This window comes from Acyrthosiphon pisum, chromosome X (genome assembly GCF_005508785.2).
Source record: "Acyrthosiphon pisum isolate AL4f chromosome X, pea_aphid_22Mar2018_4r6ur, whole genome shotgun sequence".
NCBI lineage: Eukaryota > Metazoa > Arthropoda > Insecta > Hemiptera > Aphididae > Acyrthosiphon > Acyrthosiphon pisum.
In genome coordinates this window covers 8300941-8318611 of record NC_042493.1, presented here as the reverse complement: position 1 = coordinate 8318611, position 17671 = coordinate 8300941, and the positions used below count along the sequence as shown (strand labels likewise).

At 28.0% G+C, this 17671-nt stretch overlaps 3 protein-coding genes and 1 long non-coding RNA gene across 6 annotated transcripts in view; 1 reads left to right on the top strand and 3 right to left on the bottom strand.

Annotated features, from left to right (window-relative positions):
* The window catches only part of LOC107882859 (integrator complex subunit 13-like), a 9500-nt gene extending 8922 nt beyond the window's left edge, over positions 1-578 (bottom strand). The window contains exons 1-3 of the mRNA XM_029492836.1: positions 406-578; positions 269-326; positions 129-205 (exon numbers count right to left, since the gene is read on the bottom strand). Coding sequence (XP_029348696.1) covers positions 129-205; positions 269-326; positions 406-578 — 308 coding nt within the window. The remainder of the gene's footprint in view (positions 1-128; positions 206-268; positions 327-405) is intronic.
* Positions 579-3470: 2892 nt separating this feature from the next.
* On the bottom strand, positions 3471-4960 carry LOC103308383. Its single transcript, XM_016801867.2, has 5 exons — positions 4584-4960; positions 4414-4522; positions 4290-4362; positions 3855-4199; positions 3471-3766 (listed from the first exon to the last, which is right to left on the bottom strand). The coding sequence occupies exons 1-5, from the start codon at positions 4958-4960 to the stop codon at positions 3471-3473; spliced, it is 1200 nt and encodes a 399-aa protein (XP_016657356.2).
* Positions 4961-11770: 6810 nt separating this feature from the next.
* Positions 11771-14238, bottom strand: LOC107882857. The gene is made up of 3 exons (XR_001678945.2): positions 14058-14238; positions 12808-13044; positions 11771-12656 (listed from the first exon to the last, which is right to left on the bottom strand). It is a non-coding gene; the product is annotated as an uncharacterized LOC107882857 (long non-coding RNA).
* A 420-nt stretch (positions 14239-14658) lies between these two features.
* On the top strand, positions 14659-16870 carry LOC107882854. Of its 3 annotated transcripts, XM_029485913.1 has the most exons (4): positions 14659-15163; positions 15278-15684; positions 16170-16328; positions 16573-16870. In XM_029485913.1, the coding sequence occupies exons 2-4, from the start codon at positions 15508-15510 to the stop codon at positions 16609-16611; spliced, it is 375 nt and encodes a 124-aa protein (XP_029341773.1). In that variant the 5' UTR covers positions 14659-15163; positions 15278-15507; the 3' UTR covers positions 16612-16870. The 3 variants fall into 3 exon arrangements, with proteins under 3 accessions (XP_029341773.1, XP_029341771.1, XP_029341772.1); XM_029485911.1 differs by having other exon boundaries at positions 14667-15163; positions 16170-16870; XM_029485912.1 differs by lacking the exon at positions 14659-15163 and having other exon boundaries at positions 15502-15684; positions 16170-16410.
* Positions 16871-17671: the final 801 nt, after the last annotated feature.

Genomic DNA, 17671 nt, shown 5'->3' with positions numbered 1-17671 from the left:
CGGATTCTTCAGTATAAACTACAAGACCTTAAAAAATAAAAATTATACCTTGTATTTAGTATTTATGCTATAAATGATTAATTATAAACATATTAAATTAAAGATGCAATTAAAAAATAATTAAATACCTTGCTTTTTTATGCAGTTCTCTATCATCATTTTCAACATTAGTATCTATAACAACTAGATTTAAATGTCTGAAACACTACTTTGAAAATATATCTTGTTTACAATTATTAAAATTTGAGGAGACATCCAGAATATTCACATTCTTGGCAAAATATATGTTCATATTTGATTCATCCTCAACTAGAGATACACGTATCCTTAAATTGTATAAAATAAATAATAAAATAGTTTAATAGCTATTGTATTATATATATATATTTATATAAAAATACCTACCTTTGTTTTTCAAGCAGTTTTCCATCATAATTTTCAGCATTAGTATCTATATCAACTCTATTTAAAATGTCTGAAACACTACTTTGAAATACATTTTGTTTACCATTATTAAAATTTGAGGAGACATCCAGAATATTCACATTCTCAGCAAAATCTTTACTTTTGTCTTTCATTGTTGTGTGGTTTGAATTAAAAAGCATAATTATGAGATCATAAATATTTTAAATTACACTTAAATTTAACTGTTATAACTCAAATTTAATAAATTGAATACGTATGTTAATATAGAATATTCTATATTAAAATATATTAAAATATTTTTTTTTCTTTAATAACACCCTTCTTACCTTCGACAAATATTGTCTTTTTTACATTTTAGTGTTTCATTACAATAATTATTGAGCCAATTGTGAACTTAAGAATCGTTTGAATCACTCATATTACAGTAACTTTTTCTAAAATAAAAATAACTAGGCAAGTAATCTACATAATAATATTAAAGTAGGTAACTCATGCTCTATAATATGCTATTATTATGAATTGTAGGTATCAATGATTACCATCAAAATAAATAAGTAATATATTAATATATTTAAACAACAATATATCTACAATACATTTAAAGTTGTTTCCAAATAGGTACCTAGGTACCTAAATAGGTACCCTCCTTCATAGTATATTATTAAAATATTTGTTCAAATTAACTAGGTATATAATTCTAACTGGCTCTAAATTGGATATTAATGGTATGAGATAACTTTTATTGTTTATAATGATGTATTGATGTTTAAGAAAAAAAGTACTGTAAGTAGGTACATACAAAATCTAATAAAGCGCCTACAAGATGTCAAGATTATTATATCTATATAGGTTTATAATATAATATATAGGACATAATGACCTAACCTAACCTAACCTATTTTATATTTTTTTCTCTGTATAAGGCTTATACTCTTTGTCAGCATCAGAGTCATAACAATACAATGTTTCAACCGTTGATTTAGAATCAACAGACAATTGTTTGTCATAATTTTGTTGATCAACCATTCTAGACATGAAAAAATATTTGTAGAGTTCTTTTCCTCAAATTCATTTTAGCTATGTATTTTAATTTATTTTATTTTACTTTATAATATATTTTCACCATGTAATGTGATATTAGATTAAAAAAAAAATAAGTCATCAAAACTATAAACACAAATTCATGAGAGTAGGTATTCACTACCCAGAAAACCATCTATTTATAAATTGTATTCAATAGCAGTTACATAAGCTGATAACAATATTATAATAATGCTCACTCATATTATTTAATTATTATGTCCGATTGGCGGGATAGGAAACACTTGTTTTGACCATGACACAATAATTATTGTATCGAAATATTGATATTATTGTGTTATTGGTGGTGATAGGACTCTTTTACTCTTAATAATGTTTTTGTAATTCAATATAGAACCTTTTTATCCTCAAAAAAAGTTATGGAGTAAAAAGGTTCTATCTAATACATTCAAAAATAACGAATATGTTAATTTTAAAGACATAGAACATTTTTGCTTTGAGTATCTCATGCAATATTACTCGTATCAAACTAATTTTTAGCTTAAAACATGCGCCATTGAAAACTTATAAGGAATATTTAAAATAGTCAATTTCGAAAAAATAAAACCTAGAACCTTTTTACTCTCAGCACACGCAATATAATTTTTCACTCTTTTCTTACTGAAAATAAATATTGGTATCTACTCCATAAACATACTGATTAACCATTGCATGGAAAATAAAACAATTTTCAATGACTACTGTCTACTGAGAAATTAGTATCAAACAAAAAGTATGTATAAGTGATAGATGCCTACAAAATAAGTCATTAAAACCACCATATAAATGAAAATATATCAAGTAAATAAATTATAAGTTTTAGTACGAAATCTAGGTCAATTGTCACCAATAATATATTAATGTATGATGATAAGCATGTAGAACTTAAATGTCAAGGAATAATATGAAATTTGATCATAAAAAACACTTATTATTCTACCTGTCAAACTATTTCATTATCGCCTATTATTAGTTATTTCATATTTATAATATCTTTTGGATAAGGTTAAGTACAAAAGAATGAAAGAATTTTAAGTGAAAAAAGTACTTGTTCATTTTAGTAAAATACTATGGTTTTAAGAATACTATTGTAATTTATCTTTGTCTCAAAGTAGAAAATACCAGTTCTTCAAATTTTTTCCAATTCCACAGGTCACATATTATGCCATTATGAGGAATATGTATATTGCCGGACAGAGACAAATCGCTGTTCGGGGTATTATATTTTGAGATAGGAATATATTATATCCTGCCTGGCCAAACATTATTACATAGGTCAGTGGTCTCAAAAATATGGCCCACAATAAACATTTATATCATCAAAATAATTTTTTTTTTTACATAAAAAAAAAATATGTGATTTGTAATACCTAGTATTATATACGGTTATATCATAAAAATACTATCTGACTCTAATTTTTGGATTTTGGCTTTAGTATTAAGATGAGTAAAAAAGTGTTTTGCCCTCAAACTTTTGGGGTATAATTAATAAATAAACCTGTTGGTAATTTTAGTTTGAGACCACTGACATAAGTAGTATTTTAAAGAGCATGTATTTTCACTATATTAAATTAAAATTGTGTTAAAATAATAAATAATTAAATAATATAAAAAAAATGAAGGATATTATTATATTATTATTTTAATATTTATTAAATATAACATTTTAAGAACTAATTTTATCTTATAGGATACCCTATACCCTATGCTATACGGGTAGAACATTACGTTATTAAAAATGTTAAAAATGAATGTATCTTGAAATTGTTTTAATTACAATAATAATAAAAATTAGGAGGCTTCGGTTGTAGTGATAGGGCTTGAAAGAGAGGATGGACTGTCTATTTCAATTACTACTCCTTGCTCAGAACTGGTAACAGCTTGTTGTGGATGTATTTAAGCTTGTTGTTTAAATCAACTACACTAACTGGTTGTATAGCATCAGCAGCCTGTGCCTCATTTTTCTATTTATATTTTTCTTTTGATGGTTCTTCTTCATTGTCACTTAATGTCAAATCGACAAACCTTAAATTTTCTTGGCATTTGATAGTTTTAAAGTTAAGTTCTATGTTTATATCAACAGATTTTTCTTCATCGCTATCTAAATTCACAGAGTCAATAGGTTTTAATTTTGCATCAAAAGTACTATTTGTCTCTTTATTTTCTTCATAAGCTGTCCATGTGCCATCAGCTAAAAATTCAATTTCCTTACTGCAGTCTTTGAGTGTTGGATTTGAAACAAATTCCAAAAAATAATTTTCTATTTGTATGTCATCGTATAAACAATGTTTATTACAGGTTGGATACATCCATGTTGGCTTTTTCTCATTTCATTAAAATAAATGTACTAGCATCAAAACATTGTAAATTATCACAATGTATAGATTTTGCAGGTATCTTCATTCTAATTTTACCCAATGGACACACCAAGGAAAATCGATAAGATGTAGTGGCCAAATCTGGATCGACATCTGCTATCTTTTTAATTATATAAATTTTGGTCTCTTCTGAACTCCTAAGTCCAAGAGGCATAAAATCTATTACCTCATTACTCATAGGTTCCACTAAATGACTAATTCGAGTCTGGAACTGGTAGGAATAATCTTGCTTCCCCGGAGAAACATCACGACTCCCGGCTACAATATTGATGGCCTCGCGTGACACAAAAAGTTTGAATAGCGATTCTTTTGTACCTAAATAAATAATATACTTATTGTAAATATAATTCACTTAAGATAAATAATAAAATATATAGCTACCTTTAGGAAAGTTTTGTTATGTACATTTGTCCGTGCCAGCTAGAAAAGTTGCCTTAAGAACTACGTCAATTACCTCATAAAATGGTAACTTTTTAAACTTGATTTGGGCAACTGTTTTAGGAGATGGAGTATAAGAATTATTTCATACTGTCATTCCTTGCATATCATATCCCAATGGATCTTGTGACACCACATTCATTTGCTGACTTGAGGACAAATGAGATGACGTAATAGAACGAGGTCCAGAAGGCTGATAACTGCGCGATATAATATATTGAATGTTATTGTTAGCCATAGTATTTTCTTCAACGGAATTACTATAAATGCCTCTTTGAATTTGGGACATAAACTGTGGTAGGTAATCCAACTTGGGTCATATGCATTGGCTGTTGAGGATATTGTGGGGCAGGTTCGTACATTCTTTGTTGTGGGATTTGTATCTGCCCCATCATTTGTCTCTGTTGGGTTTGTAATAAGCTGTGACTCATAATAGCGTTATTATTAGGCATATCTGTTAGCATGGAACAATATATTTCATGTATTTTTGATACATATTCCGCGTGATTAAAGCCAGGTAATATAGCTCTTAATAATTCAAGTGCCCGATCTTTTAATTCAGATTTTCGTCCTGCTGTACTTCGACCAAAAGCTCTCAATAATGTTTGTAAGTCAATAGTCCGGAAACGGGCCACCATATTTTATAATCATGGTTAGCCATCATAGTCACTAAAAATATAATTAAAAATAATAATAATTTAATTTATAATTTTTTTTAAGTAAAATAATAAAATATAATATATTTTATCATTTTTAAAATATAATATGTATAGATTATTATGTAACCTTATAAGATTCATAATAAATTTAAATTGTGGTAACCAAATAACCTAACTATATAAAATTCCTATAAAGGGTCACAAATATTTGAAAGCTCGTCCGGGAAAGTAATAATAATAATTAATCTGATTTATTAACGACGACGAAGTCAGAATTTGGCTGTCAGACTTAATTGTAAAGTTATACCTAATTGAAAATTTTCATATACACACAGCGTAACTCACTGAGGTCATTTGGACAGTTAAAATCGTAAACATCCCTCGGCTTGTTATGTAAAACTACCTCGGGTGGGCCTCGGAGTTAAGAAAAATTATTAAAAGCACATATATACTGGTGTAGTCTCTTACTCGCTGCGCTCGCTCGAACAATCAAAATAGAAAACACTGCTCGACTTATTATGTGAAACCATCTTGGATGGGTCCTGGACTTCAAATAGCTAATTGCGCCCAAGAAGTGTATTTCTCGCTGAATTGTATACTATGGAAAACGCATTGGGAAAAGAACTCTCCCACACTCCCACGCTAGTAGACTGCTATTTTGATTTATCTCGGGGAATATACAATAAAAATGATCTGGGATAATACATAAAAAGTAAAGATACCACCCTAGGATAAAAGATATTAACCGTGGATACCTACCGTATATCACTGATATTTGGTAGAAGATAAGCTGATAATTAATTCTATCCATGACACTTCATCGATAAGAACACTCGCGGAATAAAAATGGTGGTCCTCGATATAGGGACACTTTCAACACGTCATGAATTATATACAAAGCGTCTTCCATGTATAGAGTTCAGTGGTATATTAATTATATTTTACATAGTCAAGTTTTCTGCGATCGACAGAAGAGTTAGTTGTATGTAACCCACGTTTTAATTCGAAAATATCTACAATTTACGAAAAACCTCATGTAAGTCGAGTCTGTAATGGAAATTAAAAAAATGAAGAAAATATTATAAAAAAAAACCAATCTAAAGAATTTAACTGGGTATAAAAAAATATCCTTCGATTGGTTCTTAAATCTTGCATTGTTTTATTAACGGCTTCAATAGTTTTTTCGCTATAGTACAAATGTCTCACATAACAAAGGCGCGAAACGAAAAGGATACTGTAATGAACAGGGCTAGGATTTATATGGAATAAAAAATTGTAAAATATGCATTTTATATAACAAAATATGCTAAAATATGCATTTAATTTTTTATAAGATTAACACTAAAATATAGTTACAAAAAAAATATTTATTTATTAAAATACATCAATGATAGGCTGTTTGTCTTAAAATAATACAATTTAGAAATAAAATAAAATAAAATAATTTAGAAATAAAATGTATAATTCACATTAACTACGTGCGTGTTACATGAAATAAAATTTATATTTGACAAAAAAAACAAGTTTTACGAAATATACTATAAAACATGCATTTTTTACATTCTTATAATCGAAATATGCAATAATATTAATTTTATTCAATATATGTAGGGCTCGGATTTATATGTATTTATATAACCAAAGTATGTATTTATACAATAAAAAATATATGTACATAAATATGTGTTAAAGAATTCAAAATAAGTATTATCGAAAAAAAAAATAATAATTAATAATATAATAAAATGTAATAAAAATATGTATATTTATCTAATGATATTGATTACAAACATTAATTAACATTAATTTTTAAATTTTCAAATCCAAAAGATCGCCGTTATTGTCATAAAATTGTATTACGTCATTACTAATGACGTAAAAAAATACAAAAGATATAAAACTACTCCTATCGATAGTTATATTAAAACTGGATCTTGAAATAATAAACTTATGCTATTGGGTGCAGGTGTTCGGAGGGCTAGCGAGATTGTGTATTCGAGAATTTGATCAAACATAACGTACAATATAATTGTATGCAAAATACACATATGATTTAATAACCGCGATCAATATAAAACGTTATATGGAATGCTTTACCTCATTCGCAGTTGTCTGTGGATGTAGTAAGAGTAACAGGTGACTATACTTCAAAATACACAAATCGAAATAATGAGGAGATGAAGAGTCAACAAGGGAGATGGGGGTCGTTCTTCAAAAAATATAAATTTGATAACATAATGTAACCTCAAATATATATATATTAGAACAGTGCACAATTAAAAATAAATCAAACAATTGTGTTCTTGTAGAACTACTGACTATAAGATTTAGTATTTACAATAATATTTGTTTCTAATTTATATTACTCTCATAACGTCTGTAGTGTAGCCGTCATGAGACTATTATCCACGGACGTATATAAACTACGTCCGCGAAATCAACTAAATGAATTGCTAAAAAACATGCATTGGTATTTAAAATACATTTTAAAATTTTAAAATTTTGTAATTAAAAAAAATGAATTTGTTAGCAAGGTTATTCAATTTCCCGGAAAATAGTAATTATAAATATTATTGACTTAACAGGGAAGGTATATTCTCAATGACCATATTTTTTAACATATTATAATTAATATATATATAATAATCATATAAAATGTATCTAATAAGAAATTAAAATAGAAATTATTACATTCAGTTCAATTGTATGGCGTATATAAGGAAATACATTGGAATTATCTATCGATTACATATTGATTTTCACTATATTTCTACAGTTCAAGAACAAGCAATGACATACACAATAATTACTGGCGTAAATTTTAAGTCTCAAATATTTGTGGACAATTTAAATCACCGATACTACAAAAGTAGAAGTAAAATCAATAAAATGTGAGTAGAAACATCACAAATTATTTAACATTAGGAAATTCAAAAAAAATTATTTTAAGATTTAGTTTGTTTGGCTATAGTATAGTAGGTATGCTGACAGTAATTCTTATACATTAGATTACAAAAAATCACGTTATGTCACTTCAGAAACATTGGTATAAAGACTTCAAGATAAAGGAGGTAGGAGTTCAGAAGAGCCAAAATTCATATAATCAAAAAGATAGCAGATGTCGATCCAGATTTGGCTACTACATCTTATCGTTTTTCCTTGGTATGTTCATTGGGTAAAATGAGAATGAAGATACCTGCAAAATCTAATAAATCAAAATAATTTACAATGTTTTGATGCTAGCACATTTATTTAAATGAAATGAGAAAAATCCAACATGGATGTATCCAACCAGTAATAAACATTGTTTATACGACGACATACAAATAGAAAATTATTTTTTGGAATTTGTTTCAAATCTAACACTCAAAGACTACAGTAAGGAAATTGAATTTTTAGCTGATGGCACATGGACAGCTTATGAAAAAAATAAAGAGACAAATAGTACTGTTGATGGAAAATTAAAACCTATCGCAGTTCGTGTTCTACAGCCGACCGTACAACACGTGTGCTCTGCGATAACGTTTTATAGCTCTCGATAGCACATAACTACTCCACGGCTGGCGTTACCAGGTAACATGATTCTATAACAATTTAATCACTTTACATAACGCCCCCTGTTTTTCATTGTCAACATGAATAGTTTCACCCAAAACCAATTCCTCTCAACCAACTAAACTTCTCACCTCTAACATATCAAATAAAAAAAGTGCGACACCTACAAAAAAATATTAATCCATCATCTACAAAATCATATCAACCCAACAAATTCAACTCAAAATCAGCCACGACATCGCACGACAAAAGTATGCGATTGTCTAACTCGTCTATCAACCATTCCCCACCTGACTCGCCATCTAAGAATAAACACCTGACCACTCACGCCCGTTCCACTGATAACACACCAGTCTTCGCCGCTATCGCAAATCAATTAACCCACACTAATGACTCAATTGTCAACTGCACACTCGATTAAACCCACGCATATTCACACAAATACCAGCATGAACTTCGCTACGGTGATTATAACGGAAAACACTCCGAGCAGAGAACAAGCGATAGTGTTCAATTCTATCGATGGAATACCTCAAATTGAGTACATATTCGCCATCGGTAAATTAGTCAAACCTATCAACATTATCTTTGTTTCGCGTATTTCAAACCAACGCTTCTGTATATTTTTATCTAGTAAACAAGTTCTCGACAACCTAATGGAACAAACACGAACGAAACACAACCCGCACTTACAGAAGATGGTACACACTCCTCTCCCTCCAACTCCCAACTCGATGGAAATCAGATACCCACAAATATGGATTGGACCTTAGAAATCACTTCCGAGGCACCTCTTTTATCCGATAATAATGAAGAACTCCCATCAATGCTAACACAAAATGTTACATACAAAAGTCCAATCTCCGATGCATCGTCCTTCAAACTACCAGATTCCCCAAATGATCAAATACCCTCAAACATCAGGGTCAAAAAAGAAAAAACAATAAAGAAAGCTAAAATTCGTTCCAGATCAAATTCAACTAACAGATTAAACAGCACAACTAAGGATGAACATAAAAAATCAATAGAAAAATTCTTTATACTAAGTGACAATTTACTTATTTCATATCTCCAATTTATATATGTACTTGAAAATTTTATAAATAAATCTATCAATTCATTCACTCACTGAAGAGGTAAATATCAGTATATCGCCTTTAATGGACATATTAGATCAAATTTGGCCACTGGTTACCGATCGAACATTTAAAAGTCGACTAACTAAACTGTCTAATCTCCTCTTCCAAGCCCAACCCGCGCCATCAAACTACACCTCGGGTCCCATGGTGGAACGACGAAATCAAATATCTATTATAAATAAAAACAAATCCCTAAAAAAATATCAAAACACACACACCCAAACGATTTCATACATTAAACGCCATAGAGCGCGCACCAGATTTTAGTAAACTCAGTAAAACCTCATCCTGAAAGCTACACATACAGCTTTGACACACATACCGATCCCTCAGTAGTTTGGAGTAAAATTAAATCCCTCAAAGGAACCAACCGACAAAGCAACATACAACTTTTATCTAACTCAGTACTCATAACGACACCAAAGGAAGTAATCAATTCTATTGGAAAATTCTTTCAAAAAAACTCAAGTACTTCCAACTACGACGATGAATTAATTGCCATCGATACAACTCTCTTCTAAACACAATCGACCCAAATGATACTACACAAACCCTAATTAACTCTCCAATAACCATGGAAAATTAGAAATGGTATTGAGAACCAATAAAAACAAAAGTTCGGGACCAGGTGGTATCCCTTATGTTTTTATTCAAAATCTACCCCTAAACGGCATCAAACAACTGCTGGAATTTTCAATACTATATAGAATAATAACGTATTCTCAAAATACTAGAGACATGGATTCGTTATCCCAATCCTTAAGCCCAATAAGAATAAATTTCTCACCGAAAGCTATCGCCCCATCACTTTACTCAGCACACTATGTAAGCTACTAGAAACAATCATTAATCACCGACTCATCTGGTTTCTCGAAAAAATAAAATATATCTCCCCTGAACAAAACGGATTTCGACAAAATAGAAGCACACTTAACAAACTTCTAAGTAACAAAAATGAAATCGAAATAGCTATGAACAACAAGCAAAGTTTAGGTTTGATCAGCTTCAATATTGCCAAGGCCTATGACACAACCTGGAGGCCCAGAATAATGCACATACTAAACAAAATAATATGCACAGGGAACCTACTCAACTTCATCCAAAACTTATTACTTGAACGTTCCTTTCAAGTCAAATCTTCAAACTACTTATCTGATATCTAGATACAAGAAAATTGAGTCCCCCTGGGTTCTACAATTTTAGTAACACCTTTTCTACTAGCTATAAATGACATCTCCAAACAAATACCAAAGCCAATCATCCTCATGCTATATGCTGTATATTCCGTTCCAGTCCCATTTATTATTATTGTAATTAAAACAATTTTAAGATACATTAATTTTTAACATTTTTAATGAGGTAATGTTCTATCCGTATAGCATAGGGTATTTAGGGTATCCTATAAGATGAAATTAATTCTTAAAATGTTATATTTAATAAATATTAAAATAATAATATAATAATATCCTTCATTTTTTTATATTATTTAATTATTTATTATTTTAACACAATTTTAATTTAATTTAGAGAAAATCAGTGGTCACAAACTCAAATTACCAACGGGCTTATTTATAAATTAAACACCAAAAGTTAGAGAGCAAAACACTTTTTTACTCATCTTAATACTAAATCCAAAATCAACAAAATAAATTAAGACAACTTTTATTTATTTTATTTGTTATAGTAATTTTTTCAAGAAATATTATTATAATATTTATTTCTTTAAAAATTTAAAAAAAAAAAATGTGAATTGTTATACCCAGTATTAAATACAGTTAGAGTGAGATAGTATTAATATGACATAACTGTATATAAAACTAGGTATTACAAATCACATTTTTTTTTTTAATTTTTAAAGAAATAAATATTATAATAAGTTTAATTAAAAAAATTACTATAACAAATAAAATAAATAATTGTCGTCTTCATTTATTTTGTTGATTTTGGATCAACAGCCAAATTTTACTTGGTACGATAATATATTTATAAATTATTTTGGAGCCCCGAACTTGACCTAAAAATCTTAAAATTATAAAATGTATCAAATAATTAAATATAATTATCAATTATAATTGTATTATTTATCAAAAGTTAAGTTAAAAAGTAAATTAAAAATGTGCACAGTATAAATCTGTCAAAATGACAAATAAATTATTATTTACAAGTCATAAGTAATAACCCACGATTCCCTCCTATTATACTTAGATTTACCAAATAAATAATAATATAATATAATATAATATATAATAATATTTTGATAGAATGTGCTAAAAAAGGGAATAAACATATAGTAAAATATCTAGTAAAATTCTAATAATCCCCCAATTAACGACAAGTGAAGGAGAATCATCTTATAATTTATTATAAATTGAATTGAATTATACTGTGTAAGATTACTCATTTTTGTTAGTCTTACTTTTAAATAAATCTATAACTATCAACAATAATTGTTAATTTACAATATTTTCATATTTCATGTTTATGTTATTATTGGCAAATTTCAAATTAGGTCTAATCTATTATAACCATATAAACTATTACTATATTATATTTTTTCAAGTTTTACATTGTACTACCTACTGTATTATGCAACATACGATAAATTACTATGTGTGTGGTTATCTAAGCTTGATGAAAGTAAAGTAGAATATATTATAACGTTTTACAGGTATGAAACTAGCCAAAATTATTCATTAATTTGATACGCTTTGGAAAAAGATCCAAGGTGGCATAGGTAGTAAATTTACCACTTTATATATTGAGGAAACATTATTGCCCATTTTTTTTTTATGAGTTTAATTATGATTTTATATAAAAATTTCTTGTTCACCACTTTCGGTGGAAATCACGAGATGCCACTGATCATAATCCTTGACCTGCAATACTTGATTGATACTTTCAGTACCAGTTACATCACCTTAATCTTCTTTAATTTGAGCCAACTTTTGTGTGAGTCGAGTTCTATCCAATTCCATAGATACCTAAAGAATAAAAATAAAAAACTGTACATTTATACTAAAATATTTATATTTTAATTTTAATAAACTAAATTAACAATGAAGTTCAATAATACAACGTTTAAATTTATAACATCAAATTATTTTAATTTAAAATAAACATTGAATTATTTACCTTTCCTTCGGTAACGACTCTAAGACATTCAATTAACGTCAATTTTGTATTTTTGACTGGCATTTGGTCAATGAACGTACAAAATTCTGTGACCATAGCTCCAACCGCAAGTTACAACTGAGATTTTCTTTTTTTTAACAGAAAAATAAGTTCAATAAGTAATCCCCATTGTTTAGCTTGAAAACATAGTCTTACAAGAGCCACTAAAAGTCGACTTGTTGAAGCTATATCAGATCCCTTGAAATAAAAAATAAATAATCATAAGAAAATTGATTTTTATTTAAAAATAGGTACCTAACTATAAGTTTGTATGAGTTATTATTCAAACAATTTATGCCACTCTGAACCATTATGGTATGTGGCTCAAAATATAGTAATATAAGAAATGATTTGTGCAACGATTATCTATCAATAAAATATTTTATTGAACCGATAAAACCTATAGAGCCAATAAGTTATAGGATCAATAAATAAAAATAAAAAGTTTGAACATTATAATATTTATTAATCTTTATTATTAAATCAGTAATATTTCCATATAGGCTCTCAAACATAGGTCAAAACACATTTTATTCACCCTTATATATTTTGTAAATTAATAATAATTTAAATAAATGTAATAAAAATTTGAACTAAGCCAATTGAAAGTACAGTAGAACTTCGATTAACCGTCACTCGATTAACCGTCACTGTCTGTTATCCGTCATCGGTCACCGCCGAAAAAAAAAATAATTATCTTCAAAATAATCAAAAAAACAAACTAAAATGACAGATTTCTTTTTTATAATATGTATGGTATGTATGTTTATAATTTGTTACAATGTAAGTATTTTTTTTTTTTAAGTACACACGTAAAATATGATAAATATATAATATAAATATAAAATACAATAATTGTGTGTATGTATATGTATTTACACGTTTTTTTGCAAAATGTCCGTTAACCGTCTATTCTATTAACCGTCAAAGCCCCGGTCCCGACAGTGACGGTTAATCGAAGTTCTACTGTAATAGCAATATTTCAGAATATACTTTCTAAAGAGTAAATACATGGGTGATATGCACAGCTAGCTAAGTAGGTACTTCATATTAAATATGTATAAGATACAAATAAGTTTAAATTATATGTACAGACGACTCTAATTAAGTAATAACAGTACTTAATATGATAAAATGTGAAGTTGTAATAATATAAAAATAGAGATCACTAATCTATTTCAAAAAATATAATATTTATTTTGGATACTCACAGAGGCTGACAGGGTCAACAAATGATATCCAAAGTTGTCTTCTTTTTATAATTTACGAAAATGTAATTATGTAAATCATAAAATATGACCAATATTGAATAATGTAGCGTCGTTGGGCAAAACAGTAGAATGTTCAAGAATCAAAAGGGATAAATACGTGATTGAAAAAAATAATAATTTTTTAATACCTACGGAACAAAGAAGAAAGAATAAAAATGTGATCACTGATAACATATAATCAAGTTAGGTACATCATTATTACAATTTAGTCTTTAATCTCCTTGGAGATTATCATTATTATTATTATTAGGGCCGGTTGCACAAAACCATAGAATACTATAGAAACGACACTCTCCCGAAATCCTTTGTTCTGCCTGAATCAATTTGATAAAGTGCGTAACTTCATGTTCTCCCGCTGTGTTCACAACATCAACCATAGAATATTATCAAACCTATCTTTATAATTTCCCGCCATTCAAAATAATTTTGATACTAATACTACTATTCTATGGTAATAGGCACGGACTAAGATATAATATATCTTAGTCCGTGGTAATAGGCAACTGATAGGTGATATCCGCAGTTTGCAGTGACAATAGAGCTACTGACTGTTTATAACTTCATGTTCTCCCGCTATGCATACAACATCAATCAGTCCGCTGACAAAATGAAAAAAAGTGAAGTGGTGGGGGGAGTATCGTTTCTATTGTATTCTATGACAAAACTATATTGGTTCAATAAATAGTTATTGGTCCAATAAGTTGAGTTATTGAATCGATAAAAATTAAAATACGTTGCACAAAGTTATTGAACCAATAAGTTATCGACCATTAGTCACTATTGAGTAAGATAGTAATGACGTCATGATAATATAATCAGTTGGTGATAAGAGTGGCTGGTTCCAAACAAAGCGATTTCTGTATGAGAATATTATGCATAGTTTTAAAGTTTTCACAGAAAAATAGCATTAATAAAGTTAAGTTACCTTAAACAAGTTACGGTGTACAGTATTTGTGTTCTTAACTTTTTTTTTTTTATAAAAATCTTTAATATTGATTTATTTTGACCATTGTTAAATTACGTAACTACTTAACGTTTGACTGCAGGTGGGTTTAAACAATAGTTGTGAATATAAATATATTTTTATTACAAATCCATATTTTTAAAGGTATTTTGCTTAATAGGTACAATGTTATTACTTTTTTAAATTTATTGTATAGGTAGTTCATTATGGTCAATTGTTTTGTACCAAATTGCAACCATTACAGCGAAACAAAAGTATGTAAATTTTTTAGATTTCCTGCGAATAAATTGTTGAAATTAAAATGGACACAAAATATAAGGTAGCTATTAGTTATATTCATTTATTTTGATTGTTAAATATACTATATCTGAATTGTATACCTAGGTTGTATGTGTTACCTATATTTCATAATTAGAATTTAATTGAATGTATATTATGTTGATATTTTTAAGGTGTCCAAGTGTGAACTCCCGAGTATGTAGCTGTCATTTTATTGATGGATTAAAAGGAAATAATCCAACAATATTCAGTTGGAATAAAGAAAAAAAATTTTTGTTTGTTTCCCCAGAGAAAAAAAATAAAAGGAAACCAAAACCTACCTCAGTATGTTAAATTTGTATTTAACATTTAATATTTACATTTCCATAGCAAGCTTTGGGTTAAAATAAAATTAAGTGTTGATATTTAGTACCTAGTTACATAATATGCAACATATTATATTATATTCACTATTTTTTATTAAAAAACATTTTCAAAAGTGTGGTTTTCTTTGAATTTGAGTTTAAACCTTTAAGTTTTATTAGAATTTAAATTAATACTTAAATAGAAACCAATCGTTATTTAATTTAATTATTATCTAGTTTTTCTCTTTAGTTTTATAATCATTTTCTATACTTTGGTTTTTTAAAATACCTATTGAACATAATCTACATAAACATCAGCATACAAACAACACCCACAAACATAGAATAATATAATTTATATAAATAATATAATTATTAAATAAAACTATATTTATTATATTATTGAGAAAATATTTTAAATAATAATTTATTAGGTACTTATTATTTTTAATTTTTTTTTTGTAGAAAACAGTAGTTGCCAATGAAGAAGAATTACCTGATGAAATTGAAGAAAATTCTTCAGAAGTAGTATCTCTATCTCAATCAGATATTGATATTGAATCACAAATAAACTTATATGAATCTACCAAGCACAATGAAGAGAATTCAGTTTTAAATTTAAATGTTAAGTCGGTTGGATCCATTATTGAATCCATTAGTGAAGCTAAACTTTTTATTTCTTCTTCTGACATCCTAACTTTACTTAGTAAATACTGTTCTCTATCTGTAGCATTCTCAAATTCTGAAGATCTAATAATATCTTCTATTTCAATAGATGATGTTATTAATGGTTCTAAGTTTTGAAAATACATCAGACTTTACATTGCTATCAAAAGTAGCTATAGCACAGTAATTTTTTTATTTTCAGGAACAGGGTAAAGTGCATCAATTGGTTTTGTTGTCATAAGAGGTGAAGGAACTTTTTTTGACCAACTACAACCTATATTTAAAATGAATTCAATATTACATTCTTTCGTGTTGCTTAATAATAAATTATTTTATAATTATTACTTGCACTAGTTACTGAAATATTTTTAATTGCAAAAATTAATAATGTTGCCATATGATGGCATCGCACAAGTCCCCTTGGGCAATCACATTCAACACGTGTAATGTCACCATTGTCAGAGAAATATATCTAAGTAAAATAAAAAGAATTGTTAACATCATGGCTTTTAGATAAGTATTAGTATACGTCATTACCATTAATGCTAACTACCTACATTATTGTTAATACCTAGAAATTATCCTATATCTATAGCTACCTAAAATACTAAACACAACTATTACAGAAATGATTATTCATTGGTTTACTTGTACAGAGTATGTTTGATCCTTCACACTAGCCTTAACTACACCTTTTAAATTATTGTCTACAAAAATACATTCCTTCACATGCCCACTTTCATATGCATTTTCACCCCTTTTGACTAACTTTACTTCTTCTTTAAAAAATGCATAAACACAATGCAATTTAATCCAACTAGACGCTGCCATGATCAGTATTGACACTTAGTTAGTAACACTAGTATTATTGTCTTACAATTAAGTGTAAATACTAAGTACCTAGTAAATTAAAAACTGTATTTGACTTTGAAAAACCAATATGGAATGTGTTTGTTTGGAACCAATAAATCTTATCACGGTGTGATAACATTATCATGACGTCACACTACCATACTCTATTGATCCATAAATTTATAGGCCCGATTTTGGTCCAATAAGTTTTATTGGTTCAATAAAATAAAATTAATGAAACCTTATCAACATAATAATGAGATATCAAATTAAAATTTCAAATATCAAGGTGGATTGATCAATCCACCTTGTAAAATATCTTCTGTTATCAACATCTTTATAATATCACAGAACAATATTATCAAAATATTAATGTACCATAACCTTAAATAATTGAACCACTCTGAACCATTATAGTCATAGATAATAAAGATATTATCTTTTTTTAT

What these genes read in the sequence shown, in the direction of transcription:
- LOC107882854 (XM_029485911.1), top strand. Translation starts at nt 15,508, where the DNA reads ATGTATATTATGTTGATATTTTTAAGGTGTCCAAGTGTGAACTCCCGA. An exon ending in GGAAACCAAAACCTACCTCA is followed by an intron (nt 15,685 to 16,169) that starts GTATGTTAAATT and finishes TTTTTTTTGTAG; the next exon opens with AAAACAGTAGTTGCCAATGA.
- LOC103308383 (XM_016801867.2), bottom strand. Translation starts at nt 4,960, where the DNA reads ATGGTGGCCCGTTTCCGGACTATTGACTTACAAACATTATTGAGAGCT. An exon ending in ATGATATGCAAGGAATGACA is followed by an intron (nt 4,363 to 4,413) that starts GTATGAAATAAT and finishes GCCCAAATCAAG; the next exon opens with TTTAAAAAGTTACCATTTTA. An exon ending in TCTAGCTGGCACGGACAAAT is followed by an intron (nt 4,200 to 4,289) that starts GTACATAACAAA and finishes TTATTTATTTAG; the next exon opens with GTACAAAAGAATCGCTATTC.